At 47.6% G+C, this 26,424-nt stretch overlaps 2 protein-coding genes across 2 annotated transcripts in view; one reads left to right on the forward strand and one right to left on the reverse strand.

The window, feature by feature from the left end:
- Positions 1-26,424, reverse strand: part of SYN3 (synapsin III) — a gene marked incomplete at both ends in the record, with an annotated part of 425,000 nt that overhangs the window by 238,438 nt on the left and 160,138 nt on the right. The gene's annotated exons all lie outside the window — the stretch shown is intronic.
- The window catches only part of TIMP3 (TIMP metallopeptidase inhibitor 3), a gene marked incomplete at its 3' end in the record, with an annotated part of 53,192 nt that continues 31,534 nt past the window's right edge, over positions 4,767-26,424 (forward strand). The window contains exon 1 of the mRNA XM_079715661.1: positions 4,767-4,988. Coding sequence (XP_079571787.1) covers positions 4,868-4,988 — 121 coding nt within the window. The 5' untranslated portion in view covers positions 4,767-4,867. The remainder of the gene's footprint in view (positions 4,989-26,424) is intronic.

Genomic DNA, 26,424 nt, shown 5'->3' on the forward strand with positions numbered 1-26,424 from the left:
CAGAGGCCAGCTCTGCCCTGGAAGGGTAGGACTGTGGCATCCTCTGTTGTGTTCCCAGATCTCCCCAATCCCCACAAACCCATGATTCACAAGTATGTAGCTTCCTGAGAGCACGGCTCCCCTTGGGTTGACATGTGGCCAGCCTGGGGGTGGAGAAGCTGGGCAGCGGAGGACCCAGACGGGATGCTGACTGAGAGCTTTGTGGCCACTGCAGATGGGAGGGGTTAGCTTCACCCACTCAAAGGCACCCACACCCCACTGACTAGCATGGAATTGTGCCTCTCCCACCTTCTCAGTGAGATTGGCTGAGGATGCAGGCTGAGGGAATGGGTGTTCTCTGGCTTACAGTGCCCCCTAGCACTGGCCAGAGGGATAGGGCTCTGTGAGCTCTCCAAGGAGCTACCACCTGCCTATCTGAATACTGGAAAGGGGCCAGTGGGGCCAAATCAATTCCATTCATTCAATCGATACTTATTGACTTCTTTGTTACCAGCACTCGATCTTTATTACCAACACTGTCTTCAAAAGGCTTACAATCCAGGAAGGTAAACAATCACTTTACAGTCAGACAAGTCGTGTGAAAGAAAGAAGCACAGGATAACATGAAAGGGGGTTGACAAAGACTGGGGATGGGAATCATAGAAGGCTTTCTGGAGGAGGTGACATTTAAGCTGTGATCTTAAGGCAGTAGAGAAGTTCAATGAATTTTGGAAATAAGGTATGGAGATAACAAAAGGCATATTTCCTGTCCTTTTAGTGCTTATGACCCAAGATGCAAAAAGACAGATAAACAAGTAATTACAGCGGGGCTCTATCAGGAACAAGACCCTCAATCTCTCCTATGCCGTTACCATCACAATCTTTGTTTTCAGCCTGAGTCTTGGAGGAGAGAGCAGAAAGCAGAATAGAAACTCACTGTTGATTGAGAGATTGATGGACATGCTTCAGTCCTGGTCACGTTTGATTTGTCTCAAACCTGTTTAAATGGCAAGATCTATCTTCCCTTCAGAGACATTCACCTTGCGCTTGAGACTTTTCCATGGATTCTGAGACTTTCCAGCCAGGGGGATCTTGGAGATCACTGAGTAACATCTTTCACCCAACAAACAGGAAAACTGAGTCCAGACAGGTGAGGTGACTTGCCCCCACACACAACTGCTCTGCAGCAACCTTTGGAACAAATCTCAGGTCTTCTGCTTTTTTGTTCACCCCAGTCTCTTTTTGTCCCCCAGAAAGAAAATTTTCATGTGTCTCTTTGCAGCAATATGTTTGAAATGTTTTCACAAGGTATTAGATAATTTAGAAAGGGAAAAATAAACACAAAAGAGATAAAGCTCTGAGAAGTACAGAGCTGTATTCATTATGATTAGCTCAGAGGTGATTATTATCATAACAGAGAATGATTTAGTCAGTGCAGGCAGAATTCTCTACTTTTCGGGCACTGCACAAAGGGACTCTGAAACTCATCTATAGATCTGAAATGCAGATTCAGGACTTCGAGTGGCTGCAGAAGAGTATAAACATTAGGTCACATCCTGCAGCTGGGGGGGACTGAGGCCCATGAGTGGGTGGGAGAGAGCCCAGGTAAGGAATCAGGCAGCTGCAGCAAAATCTTGGCTCTGCCACGAGCTAACCGTGAGACTTTGGGCAAATTCCTTCACCTGTCTGAACCTTATTTTCCCCAACTATAAAATGAGGATGGGTAGTCCCTGAGGTCATTTTTCAGGACCTCTAAATGTCTATAAGAGACTTCCATAGATTCTAGCATCCTGGAACTCGAAAGGAAGGCGGGTGGACAAGACAGATTTAGAAATTTCTTCAGTTCTTCTGGGGTTTATAAATCTATCATTGTCCTTAGCTGTCAAGAGAAAATGGGGAGCCGATATCTTCATTCTTACCATTAGCCCCAGGCCCACTCCATGAAGTGGCCTTGAAAAAGCAATTCTTACATATTATAGGTCCATGGACACCATGACATCTGGATTGATGGCTGTGAGGTCTGCTTGCTGGAGGGCCTGACCCCAGCAGTAAAGCTCCCCTCTACTAGGATTCATGAAGCTTGCTTTCTCTTTTCCTCAACGTGAGGACTGAGCTGACCTCACATGGATGGGCAAAGGGAGTCCCCTCAGGTTAGACATTCGGGAGAACTTCCCAACTGAAAGGGAAGCTGAACTCCAAAGACACTGGCCCAGCTTAGGATAGGGAGAGAGAGGAAGTAAACCAAAAGGCAATTTTATTACCTTTCATCTCGGAAAACAATCTGTTTCCTCTCACGCTTACATAATTAAGGAGCTGCCATAATCAAAAGCTTCAGATGTTTTCTATACAGAACCTGCTGCTTGAAGTTCAGCAAAAGTTATTTCTGATACTCATATTCTTGGCAAGCCTTCCCTTGGAGAAACTACTGGTAATTTGGACAAAACATTAAAGTGAGAAGAAAAGAGAGAAGAGAGGACCTCTACATGTAAGACGCTTATCCAAAGTGGATTTGGTCTGGAAAGGCTTATAAAACCTTCCACATGACTGGCACCGTGCAGGGATAAACGGAACTCTAAAATCCGACCAAGTATGCCCTCATTCAGCCTGGATCCTTGGAGTGGCATACAGAGCATCCACTGCTCAAGATTCAATGGGTTGCTGGCCACACCCATATCCATGTCTCCAGGGACCCAATTTTGCACTCTGAGGGCTAAAAAGCAGTGTGGCCAAATATCTCAGGCTTCCAAGTCTTTCTAGTGTGGTTGGGGAAATAGTACAACTATATCCCATGAAACAAGGAGCAGAGTTCTAAAGTAAACACCGAGAGAAGGAAAGCTCTCTCTAGGTCGGGCTATAGTTAGAGTTAAGGTGGGAAGGGTCTTAAAAGTTGGGAAGGGGACAAGACAGAAAATTGTGGAAACTAGATTCCCTTTCTTAGAGCTAAAATTTTAAGAGGAAAAAAGGAGCTTAAAAAATGTTCTTGGAAATACCATTTCCAGTGAAATTTTCTGATTCTCCCATTCCAATGTCACTTCTCTGAGGTGTAAACAGAGGAGTTTCTGAGAAAGAGGTTGAACTTGCATTTCTGAGCAGTACTTCCTAGTCTTTATTTTGTTCCAAACTTCTAGCATTTCTATTGCCAAATCATTTAAGTCTCTTTCCAAATGGGATGAGTTGGGAGAGAAAGTGAGAGAGACCCAAGAATAGAACAATAGAAGGCTCCAGCTGCAAAAGGGCATTTGCACAGTTAAAGCAAACTGCTGCTAAAGTCCAAGAAAATAAAAGCCTCTCTTAAGGTGGGAGTGAGTGAATTGAGTTCCTGGCTGGTTGCCAAGTAATGTCACTTTTCTGTGCCAGTTTCCTCATCTGGAAAGTGTGAATAATACTTGGTGTTCTTCCTATCTAAAAGGATTACTGTGAGATGTAATGAGGTGAGATATGGAAAATATAAGGCAGAATCAAGATGTTACTGAATAATAAAAATAGTCACAGTATTAGCTATTAGCTGTTATCCATTATAGCTCATAGTCTTGGATTCTGGATAGTTCTCCAGGATCTGGTTTTATCCCAGTTTTGGATCAGTTCACCCTCAAGTTCCTTGCTGAAGGATGGAGACCTGTCTGCCTTAGGTGGAGTTACCATTTCCTCCCGCCCTTTCTACTTATTGTTTTTCAAATAGGCTCAGGGACTTCGCACTTACTGTTGTTCTCTCCTTCCAGACTGCCACATGGCTGAGGCTTCTTGTTCACATCTCAGCCAGGATGTCACCTCCTCAGACAGACTTTTCCTTACTATCCCATAGACAGCAGCACTCTCCCCAGTCATTTCTAACCCATTACTCTGTTTTGTTTTCTTCATGGCACTATTACCTTAGAAAATCACCCTATGTACTCATGTATTTACTGATGTATTGCCTTCAAGTTCCAAGGGAGCAAAGAGTTTGTTTTGCTCATCCCAGCATCCAGAACAGTGTTTGTTGAATGACTTCACCATTTACTCTGCCTGAGCCCAGGAAACAACCTTTTATTACAGCCATCTCCAAAAGGCAGATGGCTTCCTCGTGGACAGGAAAGTCAGGGGCGGCGATAAGGGGTGGGAGTGTATGGGGAATGGTCATCAACCTGCTTCTTTCCCTTCTGACCCTGCTCTCTCCAGAGAAGGTAGAGTTAGCCTTTGCCTATCCCTTCCACCAGGCGCAGTCAAGGCCTCCGGGGCAGGGCCACCTCTGACCTGCCAACGGGTTGGTGGTAGTTCATTCCGGTTTGGGTCAGAGGCGTCCAGAGGGCGGGGTGGGCGTGTGGCGAGGGTGCAGGCGGGAAGGGCACGGGGGCGCCGCTCGGAGGGCCCCTCTGCCAGTGCGTCTCGGAGGCGCGTCCAGCCCACCCACTCGCGTGCCCACAGCTGCATTATTCCCTATAAGGATCTGAACGGTACGGGCGGCCCCGCCCCGTCGCCCCGCGCCCCCGGCCCCGCCCCTTTTTTGGAGGGCCGATGAGGTAATGCGGCTCTGCCATTGGTCCGAGACGGCGGGCCTCGCGCGCCCGAGAGGGGGTGCCCGGGGGACCCGCGCTATATCACTCGGCCGCCGGGCTACCGCGTAGAGCAGGCAGCGGGCGGACGCTCAGACAGCTTCTCCTCCTTCTGTTCCTCGGGCTCCTGCTCCAGCTCCCGCTGCTTCGCCCGGAGAGATTGCCCACCCGCCCAGTCGTGCGCCAGCGCCGAGGCAGCCTCGCCGCACCCCATCCCGTCCCGCTGGGCACTCGGAGGGCGGCGCGCCCGAAGCCAAAGTTGCCCCGCAAAGGAGGGCGGGCGAGCTCAGGCTGAGGCGACCCCGCCGGCGGCGCGCAAGGCAACTTTGGAGAGGCGAGCAGCAGCAGCGGCAGCGGCAATGACTCCCTGGCTCGGGCTCGTCGTGCTCCTGGGCAGCTGGAGTCTGGGGGACTGGGGCGCCGAGGCGTGCACATGCTCGCCCAGCCACCCCCAGGACGCCTTCTGCAACTCTGACATCGGTAAGCGCTCCCGGTGTCCCTGCCAGAACCCCCGCGGTGCCATCTCGCGCGCTGCAGCCCGGACTTGGGCGCTGCTCCGGGTGGCATGGCGAGCCCCGCTCCTTTTCTCTGCCTGGGCTTGGGACGAGGTGGGGATACTCAGGTTCCTGGGGCAGGGGTTCCGGCATGACCGAGGGGGGAGATGCCCTGCAGAGAAACCCACAGAGGCTGAGTGAACCCCTTGCAGCCACCATGCTCTTTTAGGGCGTGAGGTCTTTACCGGTCCTTCTGACATCTGGAAAATTTCCCTTTTCACTATCACGGGAGGACGGGCCGAGGGGGAAAGGTGGGGAGAGTGTTTCTAAAACTTGGAATGCCACCTAAAGTGCTGGGATGATGAACAGTTAAAAAAAGAAAGAAAGAAAGTTGCCAGCCATGTGCAGGGAAAGTTGCAGTAGAGAGAAACTTGGAAGTTTTCTGAGTTTTCACCATCTCCCCACTAAGTTCATTCTTTTCACTGAGACCTAACCCCGCCTCACACTCCCTAGTCAAGTGCTAACTGAGCTTCTTGGACTGCCAAGTTTGGGTGGATTTAAGGGGAAAAATGAGAAGAAAGCGGTGGGGTTGACCCTCCCCGGAGGAACTGTATTTGAGAGCGTTGATAGCAAGCAGGAGGTGGCGTGTGTGAGGGATCACTTATCACATAGCTGTGAGAATTCACAGGAAGGCTATTTTTTTTCCTTGAATGTGTGTGGGGAGGGGGAGACTGAGCAGTGGAAAACAGATTTGTCACCAAAAGAAAAAAGATGCCAAGGGTCACATCATGGTGACTATTCCAAATCGGACTTAGTGTCTTGATTAGAGACTCAGTAAGAAGTAGAACCATATCAACGGCCTTGAGAGTGTGCCCTGGAAGAACTTGTTTGGGAGTGTTCGGGACACTTGTGCATGGTTGGCCAGAGGTGGAGTAGCAGCTGGAAAACATCTCTCCTCTCCTTTCCAGCTCATAAGGCATGCAAGTCCAGTGACCCTTGCTGTGTGTGTGTGTGTGTGTGTGTGTGTGTGTACACGGGCTGGGGGGTGTGGTAGGACACAGTCTGGCCACCCTCTGCCTGTGCAGATTCAGAGGTGAAGAATGGAGCGTGTGTGTTTTAAGGACAGTCGTTAAGGGGAAAGAAATTTTCCACTGGGTCCTGGTGAGGGCCTCCACAAACGTGCTGCAGGGGAGGAGGGCGGGGAGGCAGGGGCCTGGCGGGGAGGGGCGCCACTGGTGGGCCTGGCGGGCCTAGAAGAAGCAAGGGAGGTAGCTGTGCTGAGCAGGTCAGTCCAGTCGGCAGGCACGGGCGTTTGTGTGGCCTGGGGTCACTCGTGTTAGCGGTTTCCTGGGGCCTGTGTTGTGCACCTTTCCCTCTCCCTGGGGAGCCTGACTGGCCCCTGGGTTTGTGGATTGCCTGGAAGGATCCTCTGGGGCTGCCTGAGGCCTGGAAGCTTTTCTTTCTCCTCCTCTGACAGCCCTCACCCCGTGGGTGTCACTCCCGCCTGAGTAACGCTGGGAGCTGCTGGTGGTGGCAGCGGGCTCTGGTCTTGCTCAGGGAAGAGCACATACTCGGGGCCCAGAGCCAGCTGGAGTCAGGGCGTCGTCCCCCGCTTGACAATGGCTTGGGTGTGTTCCCTTGGATTTTGGTGTGTGGGGACAGGGAGACCTCATGCCTCTCCCTTGCTCTTGGCTTTTGGGTTTCCACCCTGGAAGTTCACCAGGCAACAGTGGAAACAGGAGCAAGGGGACCGCTTCCAGGGGGGCCACTGCCTGACTGTTCACTGCTTAGGTTTCCTGCTGTGTGTCTGGGCTAACACAGAAAGTTTCTTGTAATTTCTCTGGATTTATTTAAGAAATCCTCCCACATCCCCCTCCTCAGTAGACTGCCCAGAGAAAAGCAAAGTTACCAGGAAGTACCCAAAGACAAGAATATTATGGTAGCAACAATAAAGAAGAAACAAAAAAACTTCGATACTGCTGGCACCGACCCAAAACTGTTCTGCCTCAGTTTGGTGCACTGCACTAGTGGCAGGGATGAGATAATGCTTTTAAAAATGGGAGGTGTGGATGTGGGCTGCCGGCTCCTTGACCTCTGCTGCCTTACAGTACCCTGCTGGCGTCCAGTAGGTGGCTCCCAGTATTCCTAGCTCATAGCCCTTCTGGTTTCCAGTCTGTCTGGGTTGATGCCTGCCTGTTCTCTCCCTGAAGGAAATGTGTAGATGTTTCCATTCCCCTTGACCCCTACGACCCCACCAATCAATACTGTAGTCCATGAAAAATGCTTACGCCAGCCCACCAGCTTCCTCTTCCAGGACTTTCCTGGCTCTTTTCTCTTCGTGGCCGGGTGCCATGTTGCTGGGTGAAGGCCCTCTCTAAGGAATCCCCTATGGCCTTCCCTCTCCTTTCTCCTCATCCACAGGTGTCTCTTTTTGCCTTTCTCCCCCAAAGCCCTGGGGATTGGCATTGCCTTCTGGATGAGGAGGAGTTAAAAGGTGTTGCTATGGCAACTCCAGGCCCTGCACCCTAGCGAAGTGTTTAGAAGAATAAACTACATGCCGGCTTATAAAACATACTGTGGCAAAAAGAAAAGGACTTGGCAGCAGCTACGATGTCTGCGGCCCCCTCCCCACCAGTCGTTGCCCCTGAAACTCTTGACAAAACCTTGACTCTGGAGGAGGGAAGTGGGGGGGACTAGGAATGAAGAAGGCAGCCTTGGCCTGCTTTCTGCTCCACAGCTCTGTCCAGCTAAGGAAGGGGTGGGCAGTGCCAAGAGCCTTCTGAAAATTGGGGTATGTGTGCCCGTGCCTGCGTGCGTGCGTGTTTGCGTGTGTCTGTGTGTGTGTGTGTCTGTGTGGTTTCTGCAGGGGGCGGGAGCAGTAGAGAGAGAGAATTTTGCTTCAGAATGCCAAGCTCTCCTTTGCACAGAAGCATGGGGCTGTGCGATAGAGTGCTGGGGGCCTGCCCCCTGAGCCTGAGCCTGTTGGGAATTCGAGAGTGAGGCTCAGCTTGGGGGCCCACTGCCAGCTCTGGAGGATGGTCTCTGGATGTCTCCGAATTGTTTTGACAGGGACCAGTGCCAGCAGATTCTTTTGGTATCAGATCTGAGGTTGTGGTTTTAGCAAAGAAGCCATTTTCAAAGAAGCCTGATCTATTCTCTCTCACTCACAAACACGCAATTACACTTTACGCTGGGCTTTGTGACTTGAGGAAAATAAAAAGGATCAGACTTCAGAGAGGAGCCAGTCACTTGGGGAGCAGACCCAGGCTGTCGACATCTTAGTAACTCTGGAAAGAGGAGAGCTGCTGTTTGTAGAAGGAGGGAAGGGACATCTCGCAGACTCCCACTAGGTTCAAGCACTTCTCAGATCCCGTGTCTTTCATCCACCCAGCATCTTCAAGAGTAGGTATTACACCTATTGTTTTCAAAGGAAAACACTGAGTCTGAGAGAGATTGTGCTTGCTCAAGGTCACCCAGTTACTGTATGGTAAGGCTAAAGCCATTCTTAGTTGCGCCATTCTTCCAAAACTTTTCAACTTTCAATTACCCTTGATATTCTAAGGCAGGCGACGCTTCCTAGGACCAGGATGAAATGGACAGTTAACATTTGAAGAATGCCTTACTTATCTATTTGGGGAGTTTTCCTTAGAAATATGAAGACAGCCAAAATGGCCAGAGGGTTTAATTAAACATCATCTTATGGGACTGAGAACTAATTACCATCATCCTCATCATATTAGGGTATAAATAGAGAAAATTAAAGGAAAACTTCTAATGTTCTTTGGCTATTAGAACTGGAAGAGACCCTCAAAACCACCAAGACAAAGTAAAAAAAAGACTCGATTTGTCTCACTGAGGCCCAGGGAAAAGCAAAGCTAATGGGGACAAGAGATCTTGGCCTTCAACACTCTTACCCTTCTGGGTGGGGATGAATGGGGGCCTCCCAGGGTGAGGTGCCCAGTCTATGCAGACTCCCAGTATGATGGGAGGAAAACCAGAGACAGTCAGGAGACTGGGTGCTGGGCTGGCTGGAGAAGGTGCCCCTCCCACAGTTCTGTGTCCCTTTCACAGTCCCTGGATAGATAAGGCTAGAAAAGTGGACACAGAAGTGGCTTGGGTGGAGGGACTTTTGTTTGTTTTGCAGGAACAGCAGGAACCATTCAGCTCCACTGCTGAATGGCACATTCCAAAAGGTTCATTAATTAAAAACAAAAACAACAACACAATTCTCCATTGCATTTAGCTTTTACCATTCTAGCCAGTATGGACAAGGAGGCCCCTTCTTCTAGCCTTTGTCATAGTCAACTCCTGGGTGGCCTGGAGAGGCAGTGTGTGGTGGCAGAAAGGCTGTGGCACGGGCAGAGCTGGGCTTAAATCCGTCCTCTGGGGCTTGTTGGCTGAATGCACTTAAGCAGGTTATTGGGCATCTTTAAGCTTTAGTCTCCTCATTTGTAAAAGGGGAATAATAATCTGTACGTCCTTGGACCTTTAACTTTTATCCACATTTTAAAAATTACAAGGATAGTATGGATACATTCTATGACTATGTGTGTATGTATCTGTGTGTACATCGATATCCATCCATCTATCCATCCACCCATCATCCATCCATATCTATCTATCTACCTATCTATCATCTATCTATCTAAAATCAGATAAGGGTGAAGTCCTTTTTGATCACTTCCTCTAATTCTAGTCCCTTCCCTATGCATTTACATAATAGGTACTCAGAAAATTTATAGTAGTTTTTTCCCTTGGAAACATGAGTGGTAGAACACTATAAATAGTGGAATACCAATATAGCATTCTACTGTTTTTCAATGAACAATGTGTTAGGTTGTTCTCAGTTAATATACATATAGATCTACTACATTTTTTTAATGTATAGAATTCCATAGGGTTATACATTTTAAAAACTAATTATGGAGTGATTACTATGTGCCAGGCACGATTCTAAATAATTAACATGAATTAACTCATTTAATTCTCTCAAAAGTCACATGAGGCAGGTATGCTACTGTTGTCTCCATTTTACAGATGAGGAAATTGTGACTTAGAAAAATTAGGTAACTTGTTCAAGGTTGCTGCAGAGCCTGTATTTAAACCCCTGCAGCCTGGCTCTAAAATATAATCAACTACTATACTATATATTACATTACATTATGTATCATATTATATAATATATTGTTATATACTACTTTATTACTATAATAATATAATAGCCCTATAGGTATAGGTATATATTTATTTAGCCATTCCCCTACTGATAGATATTTAGGTTTCTAACAGCTTCTCATCCTCACAAAGAGCACTACAACAAGTAGTCATCGTACAATCCTCTTGTTCATATGCATGGATATTTCTCTATGGCAAATATACAATTTGGAATTACTGGACATAAAGTATGCGTGAACAGTTCCTGACAATTTGCCATCCAGAATGGCTGTGTAACACAGTTCTATTCAGATATGCAACATGCAGAGATGGAGGAACTATTACAGCCCTGTGCTGGAGATACTTTCATGCTTCTTTCAAATGGGAAAACAATTTATGAATTTTATTGACTTTCTGAGTTTTTTTCCCTTTTTGCTTGTCCCTTTATCCCTTTGACAGGGAGCAATATTAAGGCTACTTAGACCAAGTTGATGGGAGCATTTTTGTAAGGAGAATGGGGCTTACTTACGTGCCAGGAAAGCCATGGCCTTTGACTCATTGCAGTTTTGTATTAATTCAGTTGCAGATGGTTTTATTTTTATTTTGCTTTAATACGAAGCAATGGGCCTTTCATTACACTAAGCTGCTTGACTTTAGGATTTGACACGAACCCAGGTTCGTGTTTTGAAGACATCTGTGCTGTGCACAGGGTCTTATTTGCTGGCTCAAAGATATCCCCTAGTTGAATAGGCCTGGCCAGGCTCATGGTGGCAGCAAGGGGACACATCCCTTTGTCCCCCTTCTCCCCTTGTCATTCAATTTGGATGGTGCTTGGATGAGAGTGGTGGGATGGCCATAGGATGGAGATGGACAGTGGAGAGGGGGCAGGGTGGGTCCTGGCCAAGAAGAGATGCTGGAGTCTCATCTTGATGGGAGCTAGAAGGGCTAGTTTAAGAGAGAATTATTTCACTGTTGTGATTAAAACCTTTCAGTGGACTGTTGGGATAAAGTGTCATAAAATGGCTCCAACAATGGCCAGTCTGGCCCCTGCCTACCTTTGTCATCATTACTGGCCCTTCCAACTCCAGCTGTTCACATTCTCTCTCTGGGTCTTGGCACATGCCCTCCCCTCGATTTTGAATACCCCTTGTTAACTTCTTATTCTCCGCATCTCACTTGTTCCCTTTTCCCTGCCCACTTCCTGGCACTGGTGCAGAATAATCACACCTTGACCAAATTTTAAACATGTTGAAAAACACCATTCTTCAGAGCTGCTTGGGAAATTCCCAGAGGGGGTTATTCTTGGGTTGACCTAAGGGCTGTGTACTACCCAGAGGGATGCATCTAACCCTCCTAAGAGAGGAGGCATCTGCTATGTTCTCTGCATTACTTGATAAGTCCAGCCCCACCTTCTGGACTTAATACGCCACCACCCTCCCAAAGAAAAATCTCCTTTTTGGCATATCAGTAACCCTACCAGGTGGAGACTGCCCACCCCATCTGCCTGGTGAGACCAGAGAGGTGAAATCACTCGCCCAAGATCACACCACTAAGAAACAGATGAACCAGAACCTACATTGGCTTAGTCTACCTCCAAATCTGTGTCCAAATCAGTATAGACTAAGGGCTAGGACTCTTTGGATTTGAGAAGATGCTACTCCTTTTGTAACTTCCCCACACTGGTTTTTTGATTCCCTGCTGTTGGGGTTCTCCTCCATATGCTTCTCTTTGATTTTTTTCCACAGCCAGCCTCTGCGGCCCCTGCCTCCCCTGCCACCCCCAGGTTTATTACAGTACAGCCCTAACAAAACCAAGCCTCGCACCCTATGTCGAATTCCTAACCAAGTACTCTTTCCATTTAATCAGCAGTTCACAGCCTTTTCAACACCACGGACTATTTTTATTAATTTTCCTTCAATGGATTTCATGTTTGGAAAATCACAACTTCATGTCTTGGGTGTTGATTATTTTTCCACTACAAAAACCAGTTAAACTATATGTGTCACTGCTGACCATAGCCAGTCATTCTTCTGATATAATCAGCTAATACAGTTAACTGCAGCCCAAAGCAAAGAAACTTGGTGTCTGCCTAAGCCTGGGAAGCACTCTCATGGGTTATTGGATGATGGCAGTGTATGATTTGGGCTGGTTCACTGAAGTGCTGAAAAGAGCTCACGGACCTCTTGTAGGCTGCTGTTCTTCGCCCTCTGGGAATGGCTCTTTTCTTTCACTCCAGTTTGCCACCTCTCCTCCTGTGGGCAGGTCCACACATCTCCCACCCTTGCTGATTTCTAGGTTGCCCACAGCGCTGAGAACAGGGCTGGCGGAGGTGGTGGGTAACCGATGTGTCCTGGTTGAGTTGCCTAGCCATTCAGAGGGGGTGACATGGGCTCCTCCTATTTATCTGTTTTCCTGTGTTAATCTCTGACAGGCTGGAGCCGATGAGTACTGACTCTAGCTAAAGGAACTCACTAAATAGCGTTTGACAGGAGGTCACAAGGTGTCTATCCCAGCCGCAGTGGAACTAAGAGGCCTTTTTACTTGGTTGCTAAAAAACTAGTGTCTAGAGGAGGGGAGGGGGCCAGGACAACTTTTCCTGATGCCTTTAGAAGCCATCTGCGAGGCTGGGGTGGTCCGGCTGCCCAACACCCAGTTATAATTTATGTTCACGTAAAGCCCGTCACCTAATGGTGGCATCCACGGTGCAGGGGGTAGAGACCTTAAGTATTCCCAGGCCTGCAGCCACCTGCTTTTTGTGGGGGTGGGGAAGGGAAGGAAAGCGGAAAGGTTGGCTTCAGAGAGCCCAAGGGAAAGTTTAGCGGGTGGAAGAATAGAGTCCTTGGATGACAGAGGGTGGGGAGGGCGGCAAGAGGGGAAATCCAGAGCAGACCAGAGCCATTCCGGACAAGAGACTTTGAATATTAGTTGGCAGTTATTTATCCCCACCACCCCCGCCCCAGGCCATCTTTGATCCCTCTCAGAATGAGGGCGCCGGGCACCAGGTAGTTCAGTTGCCTGCAGAGAAGCAATGTTCATTCATAAATCTCAGAGCTCTTGCAATCCCCAGGTTAGAGCATGGGGAAGGTGAGCCTCGTAACCTGGGTCAGGCTTCATGAGGATGTGGTTTCGTGACGTGAAGGCTCATGGTGTTTGGCTAAGGTGCTTGCAGTTCATGAATTAGGATGGATCTCCTTTTGATTTAGACTTGATCATCATAAAAAGACTCATAGCCTTTGAGATTTGGAAACATAGTACCTCTTGTGAACTCTGCTGCTCACCTAGTGTGGTTAAGTTCTCTGGCCTCAGTTTCCTCATCAGCAAAATAGGGGGAATAATAGTATGTACCACACTGGGTTGGTGATTAAGTGAAAAAATTCAGGGAAAATGTTTAGTACAGAATCTGCCACATACCAAAAGCTCAACAGATGTTAGCTTTTAGTAGTAGTGTTGTTATATTATGTGGCAGAGGGGGTATTCTCACTTTATTACTGGTGAGGAAAATGGGGCTCTGAGAGGAGACAGGATGTTTTCCAGGGTCACATACAGAGAGCTGCGTTTCAAAAATCACAGCTTGAGACCCCCTCCCACCCAAGTCTAATGCTTTTCCACTTTGTCCCACTGCTTCGCACAGGACAGAAAAATGAAGTTCCCGCTCTATATTTTCACGACTCTCCACATTTTAGAGTCTTAAGTCTACTTGATCTTATTTGATTATCACAACATTCCCACTGAGGAAAGCAGGACAGTGAGGGGTCATCGTTCCCATTTAACAGATGTGGACAGTGAGAACTAGTGTGGTTCAGGAGCTCGGCCACACAGCTGATACATGGAATTGGGATTGGAACCAACTTCTTTCAAGGCCAAGTCCTTCACTCTTTTCCAGGGTCAGGGGCCTCCCATCCCTCTTCAGACTGCTTCAGCACGTTTGCCTCTGGTAGTCACAGGGGGTAGATGCTGGGGTAGTCAATGGGAGGGCCTGGGAAATGGTGATATTGAACTTGAATATCAAGTCCATAGCCCCATCCCCATCTACCCCAGGGTTGGGAGATGTGCAGTGTCCAGGAGTGAGCACTGGCTGGGAGTCAGGACACCTGGGGTCTAGTTCTAGGTCTCCTCCTGACTCTAGAATCACCCTGGTGATGTCAACCTCCCTGGATTTCAGGCTCTCATCTGTGAAATAGCAGGACTGGCTCTATGTGGCGTGTATGCACTTTTTCCCCACCTATATTTATGGTAACTGATGTTTTCCTGAATGCCTACTATGTGTCAAGTATTTCTGGCTTTAAGTTCCTTTGGAAGGGGCTCTTTATCTGAATAATTGAGCACCTAAATCCATCAACAACACCTTTTAGGAGGTAAGTTCTTTAGAAATGTGGTCTATAAAGACAAGAGCTAGGATCTCTGTGGTTATGAAAGCAGATGAGGGCTTCGTCTGAACAAAACCGCTAATGAGCCGATGTACTTTATCAGATGACATATTTGACCACCAGACTTCCTGTTGAAGCAGAGCTGATGTGCCAAACAGATAGCAAATTGCAGACCTAACTGATGGCTAGAATTAAAAATCAAGGTCACTTCAGTGTCTGTCATCGATCACTGGAGGGCTTGGTAAAAATTCTTTTGAACCCCATTAACACCACTACTGAAGCTAACAGAGAAGAGGTGGTATTGAGACTCAGTGCTCACGGGAACAAGGCCTTCCTGATCCATGGTCTACCGGAGCAGCCCCTCGGTCCAGAAGATTTGATTCACGGCTTAGCTCAAACATCCCTATCTGAGAAAACTCCCCTCCTGGAAGACTGGCTCGTATAAAGACCTGTGATTAAGATGTGTGTCATCTGATGGAACCTTCGTTTAAATGGATGAGGAGGGGGTTTGGAAGACCCAGATCAAACATGAGGCCTATTGAGCAACTGCAGTGCACTCCCTTCTCCAACAATAGGACAGGGACCCCCAAAGATCTTGCGACTGCGGCTTCCTGATAGAAGTACCCAGCAGAAGGACTGAGAGATGTGAGAGAACCCTAACAACATCCAGGTTGTTCTCTGGGATGCAGTTCTGAACAAATGGGTGTGGGTGTGGATTCCAGTTCCTTCCTGATTGCTTCTCTTTTGGCCTGGGTTTCCTCAGCTCTCATCTAGGTCAGATCATAAACCCAAATGCCTACAGAGGCCAGTCATTGGAAGCTGCATGTTTGCATGTTAAACATATTGAATTATTACTCACGTCTACCAAAAAACATATATGTGTTTCCCCACTCTCTTGTTTTCCCACTTTGGAGTAATGAATGGGTACTAAAAATTATTTCTTTATTATAAGACAAACAACAAAACAGTGGGCAAATATGATGAAATTAGTGAATTATCTTTGGCGTTGGAATTGGGGGGAGCGATAGAGAATGGTGATGACTATGGAGAACTGAATAGTTCATGTCCCTTCAGAAGGGCACAGCTGCTGTCCAGCTCCAGTCTATCAGAATGTCAGTCCAGTGCTGCCAGATTTCCAGTCTCTTAGGACAAGCTAGAAATCCAAGATTTTAATGTGAAATCTGATTTTTAAATGCTGGCACAATTAAAAAGAAACACACACACGTACACATGCGTGAGCCAAACAAAACATGTCCCTGGGCCAGCTTCAGCCCTATGGATCACCAACTTTGTGACCCTGAGTCCAGATAATCTCTTGAATTTCCTTTGGGTTGTAGGATCTCTGAGTGAATAAGACCAACTGCTTTCTCAGGCAAAATGATGTACCTGTCCTCTGTGTCCCCAGAGAACACTGCTCATGCACTTGTTATCACACTTTCTGTGCTTTCTAAGGTGGTTAGGAGCACAGGTCCTAGAGTTAGACTGCCTGGTTCAAACCTTGGCTCCATTAATCGATAGCTTTACAATCCTAGACAAGTCAATCCTTCTCAGCCTCCTTTTTCTTATCTGTAAAATGGAGGATGCCATAATAGGACTCTTAGGCTCCTAGGGTGGTGGGAGAGTTCATTGAGATGATAGGAGTCACCGGCTTGGCCCACTGCCCGGCATGTAGTGAGAGCTTGATAAACATCAGCCATCATAGTATTACCACTTGGCGCCTCCCCCTAGATGGTGAGCCAGCTGGAGTACAGGGAGTCACACACTACTCTCCATCCATTGCCCAGTGCACAGTAGGCATGCAATAGAAGTATCTTGAATGATGGGCTTCCCTGGTGGCTCAGTGGTTAAGAATCCACCTGCCAATGCAGGGGACACGGGTTCGAGTTCTGGTCCGGGAAGATCCCACATGCCACGGAGCAACTAAGCCTGTGCACCACAACTACTGAGCCTGCACTCTAGAGCCCACGAGCCACAACTGCTGAGCCTGTGCACCACAACTACTGAAGCCCGCGCGCCTAGACCCATGCCCCGCAACAAGAGAAGCCACCGCAATGAGAAGCCCGCGCACCGCAACGAAGAGCAGCCCCCTCTCGCCGCAACTAGAGAACGCCCGTGCACAGCAGTGAAGACCCAAAGTAGTCAAAAATATTAATTAAAAAAAAAAAGTATCTTGAATGAATGAGGGCATTCGAGGAAGAGAGCCTTCCAGCCTTTCCAGGCAATGGTGCACTTAGCTTGCGTGTGTGTCAAAGAGAGAGACAAAAGGAAAACCAGTTTTGACATGCTGGGCATGACCAGCTCAATGAAAAAATGCTGTTCTAAGCTGCTAAGATAGCAGATAGTGTGCTAAACAGTGGCGGTTGTCTTGTGAAATACAACCGAAGCTATTGCCCATCCTTTTCCAAACAGAGAAGGGACGAGACGTCCGGGAAACCAAAGTGCAGATGTTGAACCTTGGGTGCTTACATCATGGGAGCTTTGGCAGCTTGACGGATTTTATTTATTCAGGGCCCCTTTAAGCCAGAGGAGATTCCTAGAGGCTCTTAAAATTTAATGCCCCACCTGGATAGTTAACATCTGTGTTTTATTTTGTTTAAAAAAGTTAACTCCAAATAGTTCAAATTCCTTTGGTATTCCTGAGAGAAGAGTTTCTTACTGGGCAACACACAATCAGGGATGTGGAAAGGGTAAGGCTAGACCCGCACCTTCTGGGAGAAACAATACTGCGTGCCTCAAACGTGGGCCATGTATGTAATTTTAAATTTTCTTGTAGCCGCTTTTGAAAAAAGGAAAAAAAAACCCATGACATTAATTTTAATACTATTCTTAACCCAATATTCCAAAATATTATCTTTCCAACATGTCATCAATTTAAAACATTATTAATGGGGTTTCAATTTTTTAAGTTTTTGAAATCCAATATGTATTTTACACTCATAGCACATCTCAGATTGGACTAGTCACATTTCAAGTGCTTAATATCCACCTGTGGTTAATGGCCACCTCATTAATAGGACAGTGCAAGTCAAGACAGGATATGTGAATGCAAGCCATCTTTTTTCTCTCCTCCTTGTTTTATGAGCTGTGCACAGAGATGTGGGGAAACTGGAGGTACACTGGGGCTACTGACTCAGCTTTGCTACAAGTGACTTTCAGGCCACAGGTCCCTGTGTTGTGATACTGTAGAAGCCATCTGACTCCTGCTCTCACTTGACAAATGGGGAACTGAGATCCAGAAAGGTAGAGGAGGTTGGCGTAAGAGATAGAGCTGGAAATAGAAAAACAGTACTATTTGATGATATCTAACACTTATTAAATCATTTTTATATTCTAAGACCTTTTCATGCATTATCTCCTTAAACTCTCATAACCACCCAATGAGAAGGCAGTGTTATTTCTGTTTTGCAGATGAAATGATCTCGGTTTAGAGGAATTAAATATTAAAGTGGCTAATATTAATTGACAGCTGTTCTAAGAACTTTATGTACATATTACATTAATTCTACTATTTAATATAAACTTTCATATTAGGAATTATTATTATTACGATCACCATCATTCCACTTTACAGATGGGAAAACTGAGGCTGAGAGAGGCTAAGTAACTTGCCTAAAATGCCGCTAGTATGGTGGGGTCAGGATTTCAGCCCAGCCTGCCTGACTCCAGAGTCTGAGCTCTTAATCACAACTTATGCCCAAGGTCACCCAGCCACACAATGGCACAGCTAGTATTTGAGTTGGGATGTCTGTTCCCTGGTTCATGGTCTTTCTTTACCATCCCACTGTACTGCCTGGATCACAACCCTGTTGATTCCTAGCACTTTCTGCCTCGCTCTGCTGCCAGTAATGACCAGAACAGGAAGGCTCTGGACTCTAGCACTGATTGAAGGGTCCAGGCAAAACATCTCCTCTGGCTTGGCTGATCCTAGGCTGCTGTAGCCCACGAAGGCCAAATTCCTGGCCCAGTGGAGGAGGGTGGGAAGAACACTTGTCCTTTCTGCCTTCCCAGTTGGGCGAGGTCAGTGTACCAGGTTGGAAAGTGGTATGTGCCTAATTGCAGGGGGGAGGCTGAGAGGATTAACACTCTTTAAATAGACATCAGGAAACTAAGAATAGCTTTGCTGCCTGGAAATTGATGGGTATTCCTGACCACAGGCCATCCCACTTAGTAGGTGCTCAATAAATGCGGTGAACTACAGGAATAAACAAATACTGAAAATGGGTCATTGGGAGAGCCCTTAGCCAGTAAGACTCTGTGCTCTGTATAAAAAGAAATTTAGACTGCGGTTATTTGAGTCTTCCTGCAGTCTGGAGACCTCTGTTACCTTTACTTGTCTACTTCTGTAGTCTTGAGGCCAATGTCTTTTTGGCCAGGAGAACAGCAGGTGGTTAGAATGCCAGGGAAAGACAAGTTTTCCCCTTATTTCTGGCTTGTTGCCTGCTATCCCACCAGGCTGGAAAGATGGGCATTACTTCCTTTTGTCCTATTATCAAGATTTTGGTGTTCCCTAGAGTACTTTGTGGATTCCAGTCCCTTGGAACCTTAAGGTGGGAACCTCCAAATTTGCCATCAGACCTGGATCTATCCTTTAACACGGAACTCCTGGGTCCTTACTGAAGGTTCCCTCATTGTCTGGCTCCAAAGAATTGAGGTTGCCTTCCTGGCAGAAATTCAGCACTACCACCTCTTGTAATTTATCAGGTGAGCTGTGAGGATAGGGGCAGGGAAGATTTCCTTGGACGGTGGGAAAAAGCCTAAAGCAGTGTTTCCCAGGGAGTGATTCTCCACACACCGTCATAAGAAATGTTCTTTCAGCCAACACATTTAGGAAGGCTGTTTACTGTATTCTCCCTTGGAGATGCACAATGACCATAAGCAGGGTAAAGGCTCTGAGAAGTCCTGCTGCATGGTAACCTGTTTAGCTCTGCTTAATCCAGTGTTTCCTAAACATATCTAATCCAGGAACCAATTTTTCCCAAGAAGCACCTAAGAACCCTGTTGGCAAGACACTGCCCAGCTGAGGATTCTGAAAACCACTTTCGCCCACTTGCCTGCCCTGTGATTGTGGAGTAGGGAAGGAGATAGTTAAGAAATATCATCTACGTTGCATAGGGAAGTTGCTCATCTAGGCTTGCCAAACAGAAATGGCTGCATCAGTGTGAGTGGGCACCTTATAGGGGCTGGAAGAGAAAGGAGGAAAGGAGGAGTGACCCTCAGGGCCAAACACTGGCCAGATTTAATGTTCGTGCTCTGCCCCTGACTTGTTTTATAACCTTAGTGGGCCCAGTTCTGGGCATGCATCAGATTTGTAAACCCTAGTACCTTGCTTATACCATTAGGGGCTTGATGGAAGGAAAACGTGGCAACGTGAGGTATTTATGACTCGAAGGTCTGGGGCACAAGTACTGTGGAGAGAAGGTCATGAGCAGCAGGGGCGACGTACCTGTGTGTCCCCACGCCTGGTCCCCAGGTGGTCTTAGCCTGAGCTCTCACCTCTCTGATCTGTACTTCTCTTAGATGAGCATCTAACCATTTTACAGACAGCAGCCTCTCTGACATTCTGATTAAAGCTATACATACACATTTCTAGAGGTTCAGAAGAGACCTTGCTGAAGACCATCTATAATCATCCCTCCATCCGCCCAATTCAGAACACTTGTCTAGAGAATCACTGAGTTGGCGATGGTGTGTTAAAAGAACAAACAGAATAACCTAACAATGTGAACTTGTCTGCAAGTTAGTGGCTCTGTGCATTCCGTGGTTGCTTAGAATGTTTTGGTGAATGAATGGATTGGATATTTTGCCTCAGTCCACACAGGATTTGAGGTGGTCAACTATGGATTCCATTTCATGGTCTGTGGCTCTGGGCAAAGCAAGAACGGACACTTCCAGCGTTTAGAGTGAATCCAGTATGTTCACACTAGTACCCAAAGAGTCTTAACTAGTCAAGGTCCTGGGGGGCAGCATGGGGTGTAGAAAAATGGGCCAGTGCCCCCAAAGGATAGGGCCCCAGGCCTGACTCTGTTCCCTCTGGCTGTGTGATTCTAGGTGAGTCACCTCCCCTTTGGGCGCCCTTGATAAAGTTAAGAAGAAGTCTTGGGCCCTAAGCATTGAGCATTCCGACCCCGGCTTTCCAAGTATTTAAATGGGAGAGGAAAGAGCAGGGTGGGGCTAGCAGAGGTAAAAGACTGGGTGTTTGCTCACCCCGTCCCCAGGGCTGGGCCCCCAGCTCTTGCACCATCAGCTCCTGTCACAAAGCCCACATGACTGTGGCCAGACTGAAGAAAAGCCTGAGGATGACTCAGTTTCCACCTGGGCCTGGGGAAGGGGACAGGGCTGGCAAGAGAGCAGCAGATAGGGCTCTGGGGCCAGGAGGAATGTGGGCTGGGGAGGAATTCCCTGTCCTGGGGCTCTGATGCCACAGGCCAGGCAGGCGGTGGATTCCTAGCCAGTGGGGTCACCTGGCCCCTGCCACTCCTCCTTGTCCCCTCCTTCATAATTTCCTATTTCCTGCCCCCTTCTCCTCTGACATGTTATAAATAACCTCTGAGGCTGGCCTCTGGGCTTAAGCATAGGTGAGCTGGAGGAAAGTGGAGGGCACAAAGGTGGAGCTGCATCCTGCACTTGCCCAGGGGGTCACAGGGTTTCAGGTTGCTCAGGAGAATTTTGTTTCCTTGCTTTTTCCACTAGGGAGTGAGGTAGTGAAAGAGGAAATAATCTGTGTTGGCTTGAGGAGGCTTGGCCTCCCTTGGGACGGTGCTGGGTTTTATGCCTGCAAGGAGCTGCTGCTCTGCTGCCTGCAGATGCCAGGGCCATGGGGCTGAGAGGCCTAGAGAGAAGGCATCTCAGAATACTCAGAGGGTGGGCACCATGTCAGCAGGACCTGTGGCTTCCTGGTTCCGTGTGGGAGGCTGCACAGGCAAAAGGCTGTGTGTCAATCTCCTTCTCCTTTGACCGCCAACCATGTCATGCATTGAGACCATCAGACATGGGCCTCAATCACCATCACCTCCCAGTCTGGCTGCCTCGGCGCAGCTGAGTACATGGCTTCCACGACTGTGTAAAGGTCCCGCAAGTATGTCTGCTATGGACACATTCATTCCTTGAACAAAGATTTATTGAACGTCTGTGTTCCAGGCACCGGACAAGGTGCTGAGGCCACTAGCCATGGCCCCTACCCTCAAGGCCATGGCTCAGCCTGGCCCTCTTCTGGCTGTGGCTCTGCCCTCCCTCCTCCATAATTCCAGCTTGGACAGGTGAATACCTACAGGAAGCACACTCAAGGGCCCCCTTTCACACCTCATCTTTTGTTTTCAAAGGTTCAGAAAACAGAAAAGGGGGATTCTGAAGTGGCCAGTGTATTAAATTCCTTGTAGCCCATTCATTGCCTGACTTCCTCTTCTGCCCATGGGCCCACAGAAGTTCTTACAATCACGATGTGATGGTTTTCTGTGGTACCCATCCTACCACATGGCTTCCTTGGAAACCCATTTTTCATTTTTTTTCTGGAGCCCAAGAGCATTGGGACTTTTTCTGTGTGATGTGTAGCTTAGGCTGCCAACATCTAGAGGGGGTGCCTTTTCCTGATTCACATGAAGGCCAATATAGGTATCACTCCTGGTTTGGCAAGGGCAGTGAGTCAGACCTCTTGCCTGGCCAGGCCCTCTCTGAGGCTAGCTCTGTATCCAAGACCATCCTCATTCCTTCTGGACATGACCATGGGTCGTTCCCAGCATTCCCTTCTTTTTCTACCATGGGTGTGTGTGTGTGTGTGTTGTCCCTTCTTTTTCTACCATGGGGTGTGTATGTGTGTGTGTGTGTGTGCGTGTGTGTGTGTGTGTGTGTGTGTGTGTGTGTTTTGTCCCTGCTCTGCCTTCTACCCATTCTACTGTAGCTCCTGGCACCACCTGGGGACCTGGAAAAGCTAAGCCTGGGGACAAGGCCTGGAATCAGGAACCAATAGGCACCCATCTCATTGGCATTTTTTAAACCTCATTTAGGGTGAGGGGCAGTTTTCAGAGTCAGACTGATATTTTTCTTGACTCACGTTTCAATGGAACATCTTGATTCTGCAACATGCTTGCAGAGATGGGCACAGACCATGGAGAATTCAAGTCCTGGCATCACCAGGACCTGGTTACTTCCAGATGCCAGGAAGCACCATGGCGGGGGGGAGGGGTTGGGGATCTGGGATACATTCTGGGGTAGAGAATCACAGAAGCTCACTCATATCTATTTGTAATCCAAGTCTATAGATGGTGGTTCTTGGAAGGAGGAAAGGAGACTTACTGGATAAGAAGTACTGTGTGAATGATAAAGAGGCTGAGCAGGTTTTGCCAGACGTTGCTAATTAATTCTCTCACTGCTTATTTTATAGATGCTAAAAGTTAGGGAGAGATGTGTTAATCAGCTTTGAGGCCCCTGAGCCAAACATGACCAATCTGAGAAATCCAGGTGACTTCATGCTTTTCCATGTCTCAGACCTGCACTAGAGAATATTTCTGGGCCTGAAGAATCCTTCTCTAGGTCTGATTGGAGAGACAGTGGAGGGTGTTAGAAAGAGATGGAGCTCAGAGTCAAACAGACTTGAGGTTGAATCTCAGCTCTGTCTTTTACTCATGGGGTAAGTCTGACTAAAATGTTGTAAATTCTGAGCCTGTTTCCCCACCTGCAGATGGGAAAGATCTCATTTGTAATGCAGGGCTGATGGGAAGATGGGTGAGATATGCTAGGGGCTCTCAACGAATGTTGAACTGAAGCTGGATTGAAAAACATGTCTTTTACTTTCCAGTGAAGATCTGTTCTCTCTCTGTCTCTTGCTAACAACTAAGATGTCATCAGTGCTATGATAATGAAAACAGAAGCCAAGAAAACGTTGGTATGGCTCTTCATGGAAGTAGAGTTTATAAAAATGAATATATTGGAGAGACCAAAGAAAGGTAAATGACTTTGAATGGAGGAAGGATGGCTGGAGATCTGTCTTCTCTGGTCTTAAGGCTGGTTCTGGGATCAAAGAATGAAGAATATCAGATCAGATGGAAAAACAGAGGTCAAGAGAGGGGAAGCCCTTTCCCAGGGTCACACAGCTGGTTGGGGAATAGGAGAGGCAGTGTCCAGTGACTGCATTCCTGGGCCAGGTATTTATCATTGCCCTGTGTTTTGTCACCCTATGCCCCCTCAGTGGGGCGGACACTTTGGAAAGACAAAAGTCACCCTGGCACTCGCTACCCCATGCTGCCTGCTTCTGATTTCTCTGAGAGAAGCTGGAGCCCTCCCATCTGTCCTTTCCCCGCTGCCAGCAACTAGTTTGTTTCCTGTGCTGATGCCTTTGGGGATTTCCAGATAATGTCCCTGGTCCGGGCGGAGCCGTGCAGAGAATCCTTGCACTTGCATTCCCATCCTCATGGAGTTTGGTCTCTCACCTTCATGGGCTGCTGATGGGAAAGGCAACTGGTGTGGCCTCTTTGGAGCACAGTCTGGCACCAAGAACCAAGAGCCTCAAAATACACTTTAACCAGCAATCTCACTTCTAGAAATCTAGTCCAAAGAAATACTTAAGCAATGGGGTCCATGGCTGCATTGTTTATAATTACACACACAAAGAGGATTCATCTAAATGTCTATCATGAATAGATTGCTTAAATTTATGGTGTACTCATACAGTGGACTACTGAGTGGCCATATAATGGCTTGAGTTAGTCTCTATTTAATGATATGGAGAGGTTCCCATGATGCACTTCTGAGTAGCAGAAAACCGTTTGTTTTTTAAAAACATGATATGAATATTTACATGGATGCTTAGAGGGCAGTTTTAATACCTATATACCAAAGCATCTCTGGTTTGTGAGATTTTAGGTGATTTTAATTTTGACCAGTATATCCTGGAAAATGAAATTTCACAATGGTGACACATTATTTTTACAATCAGATAACAGAACAATGGTGGGAAAGTAAGGACTCAGCGGATGCCCTGGATTTGGGTGTGCAGCATTGTGGGAAGGCAGCAGTAGACTGCCTTCTTTGGCTCATCTTTGGCTCCTGGTCAAGCGGAGGAACTCTTGTGTCCTGTGGTGGGTTCCCTGGGAGCCCCTATTGCCCATCTATCCTGCTCCTGAGGACCTGAGCTGGATTTCCTCTGTCTCTGAGGGACCTACTCTGGGTGGGACCTGCTGACTTGCCACAGGGGATGTAGGAGTGGGTGTTCTCATTATGGGCTGTGGGTAGGGTGGGTTTCCTCTGCTTCTCTTCTAAATAGATGAGACAGATTTGCACCTGGGGGGGTTGCCAAAAAGAGTAACCTCTGAGAAACCAGGATGCAGTGGACCCTGTCCCAGCCCAAAAATAACTAGGGTGCTGTGGATCGGCATAGAGCTGGCCAGGCTTGGAGGGATACGGTCTGGAACTGGGTTAGCCAACACCAGTGGGAATAGCAATTGGAGGGAAGGAAAAGTGTTGCCAAGAGAAACCTGGGTCCTGAATGCTGGGCTCTGGACACAGCCCAGTGATTGGATGAGGCCAGAAGAGACTTGGTGGGCTCTCATGGGGGTGGGGAAGAAACTCTGCACCCAGAGTGAAAAGATCTGAGTGGAATCCTCAGTCATCCATGCTGTCTTAGGCAAGTCAAATGACCTCAGAGCCCACATCTTCAAACCTATGAAACTGGGTATTCCTACAATCCCTTGCCACATGGTGATTGTAGGGTAAGAGTGTATGACAACTGTGGATGTAAAGGTAATGGACTGGCATCTTAGGAAGTCAGCATACAGAAAAGCAAAAAGTCACATTTAGAAAGTCAAGAGAGCCCTTAAATGCCATCTCTCAATAACTCCATCTTAGCCAGGTCTTCCTTTAGCATCGGGACAGATCACCATTTCTTCACTGGGCAGCCCCAGGTGGAGCAGCTGGGTTGTTTTTGGAGAGGAGGGGAGGGCACAGCCTAAGACAGTCACATGCCATATCTTTGAACCCCATAGTCATATAGGGACTGAGACAGCAGATCCCTGGCTGAAGCTTACTTGGGAATCAGAGGTGGGAGAAACTGGCCAGACATTTTAAAATTGAGGAAAAAAATATATATTTGTAGTAAAATATACATCGGTTTATGCGAATCAGAATCATCACCAAGTTCAGCTTGGTTAGAGGTGTATGTGTATAGTGCAAGTTCCCTGTACACATATTATAGAAGGAGGTTACTTTTAGTAGTTGAATAGGTTATTATTATGGCCCTCTTCACAAGAAAGCTTCTGGTCTGTTTCCTCTCCTTTCGATGTCATTCTTTTGCTTCAAGACCAAGTGTTTCAGGCAAATGCCTTTGACCCTGAGCAAAGAGATGGGGAAGGCAGTTTGCATTCACTCTGACCCAAAGGGATGCTGCCAACCTGTGCAGCATACTACAACTGCCCATAGCAAGCAGAGAGCTTTTATAAGTAGAAAGGGGAAGGCAGGGGCAGGAAGGAACCTTGTTTGGGGTGGTGGCCTTAACCACTGACTTTGTAACAGAAAAGACTGGGCTCCTCTTGGCCTTGCCTGTCCTGGGATGTTTACTCAAACCTTGTAAAAACTTTGAAATAGCGGGCCGAGTCCAACAAGGCAGAAGAGGCACAGGACTCAGGCAGTACGATATCTTTCAGACTTGATTACTGGCTGGCTTAGGTCGGATAGGGACGGGGCTGTGGGTGGGAGGATGGGGGGAGGTAGGACTGAGTTGTAGGACCTGAGCAACTGTGCCCGATGCTCCTTAGTTATGCTCAGTGTGAGGCTTAAGTGTCTGTAGAGTAACCAGCTTATGAGTAGGAAGGGTCTGCTGACCTGGATTCAGTTAATATTAAGACGGGTTTAAAAAGTGGTGAGAACGTCTAGATCCAGAGGAAATAATCAGGTAAGTATGCTAAGATGTGTGTA

The sequence above is a fragment of the Hyperoodon ampullatus genome (genome assembly GCF_949752795.1).
Source record: "Hyperoodon ampullatus genome assembly, chromosome: 11".
Lineage (NCBI taxonomy): Eukaryota > Metazoa > Chordata > Mammalia > Artiodactyla > Ziphiidae > Hyperoodon > Hyperoodon ampullatus.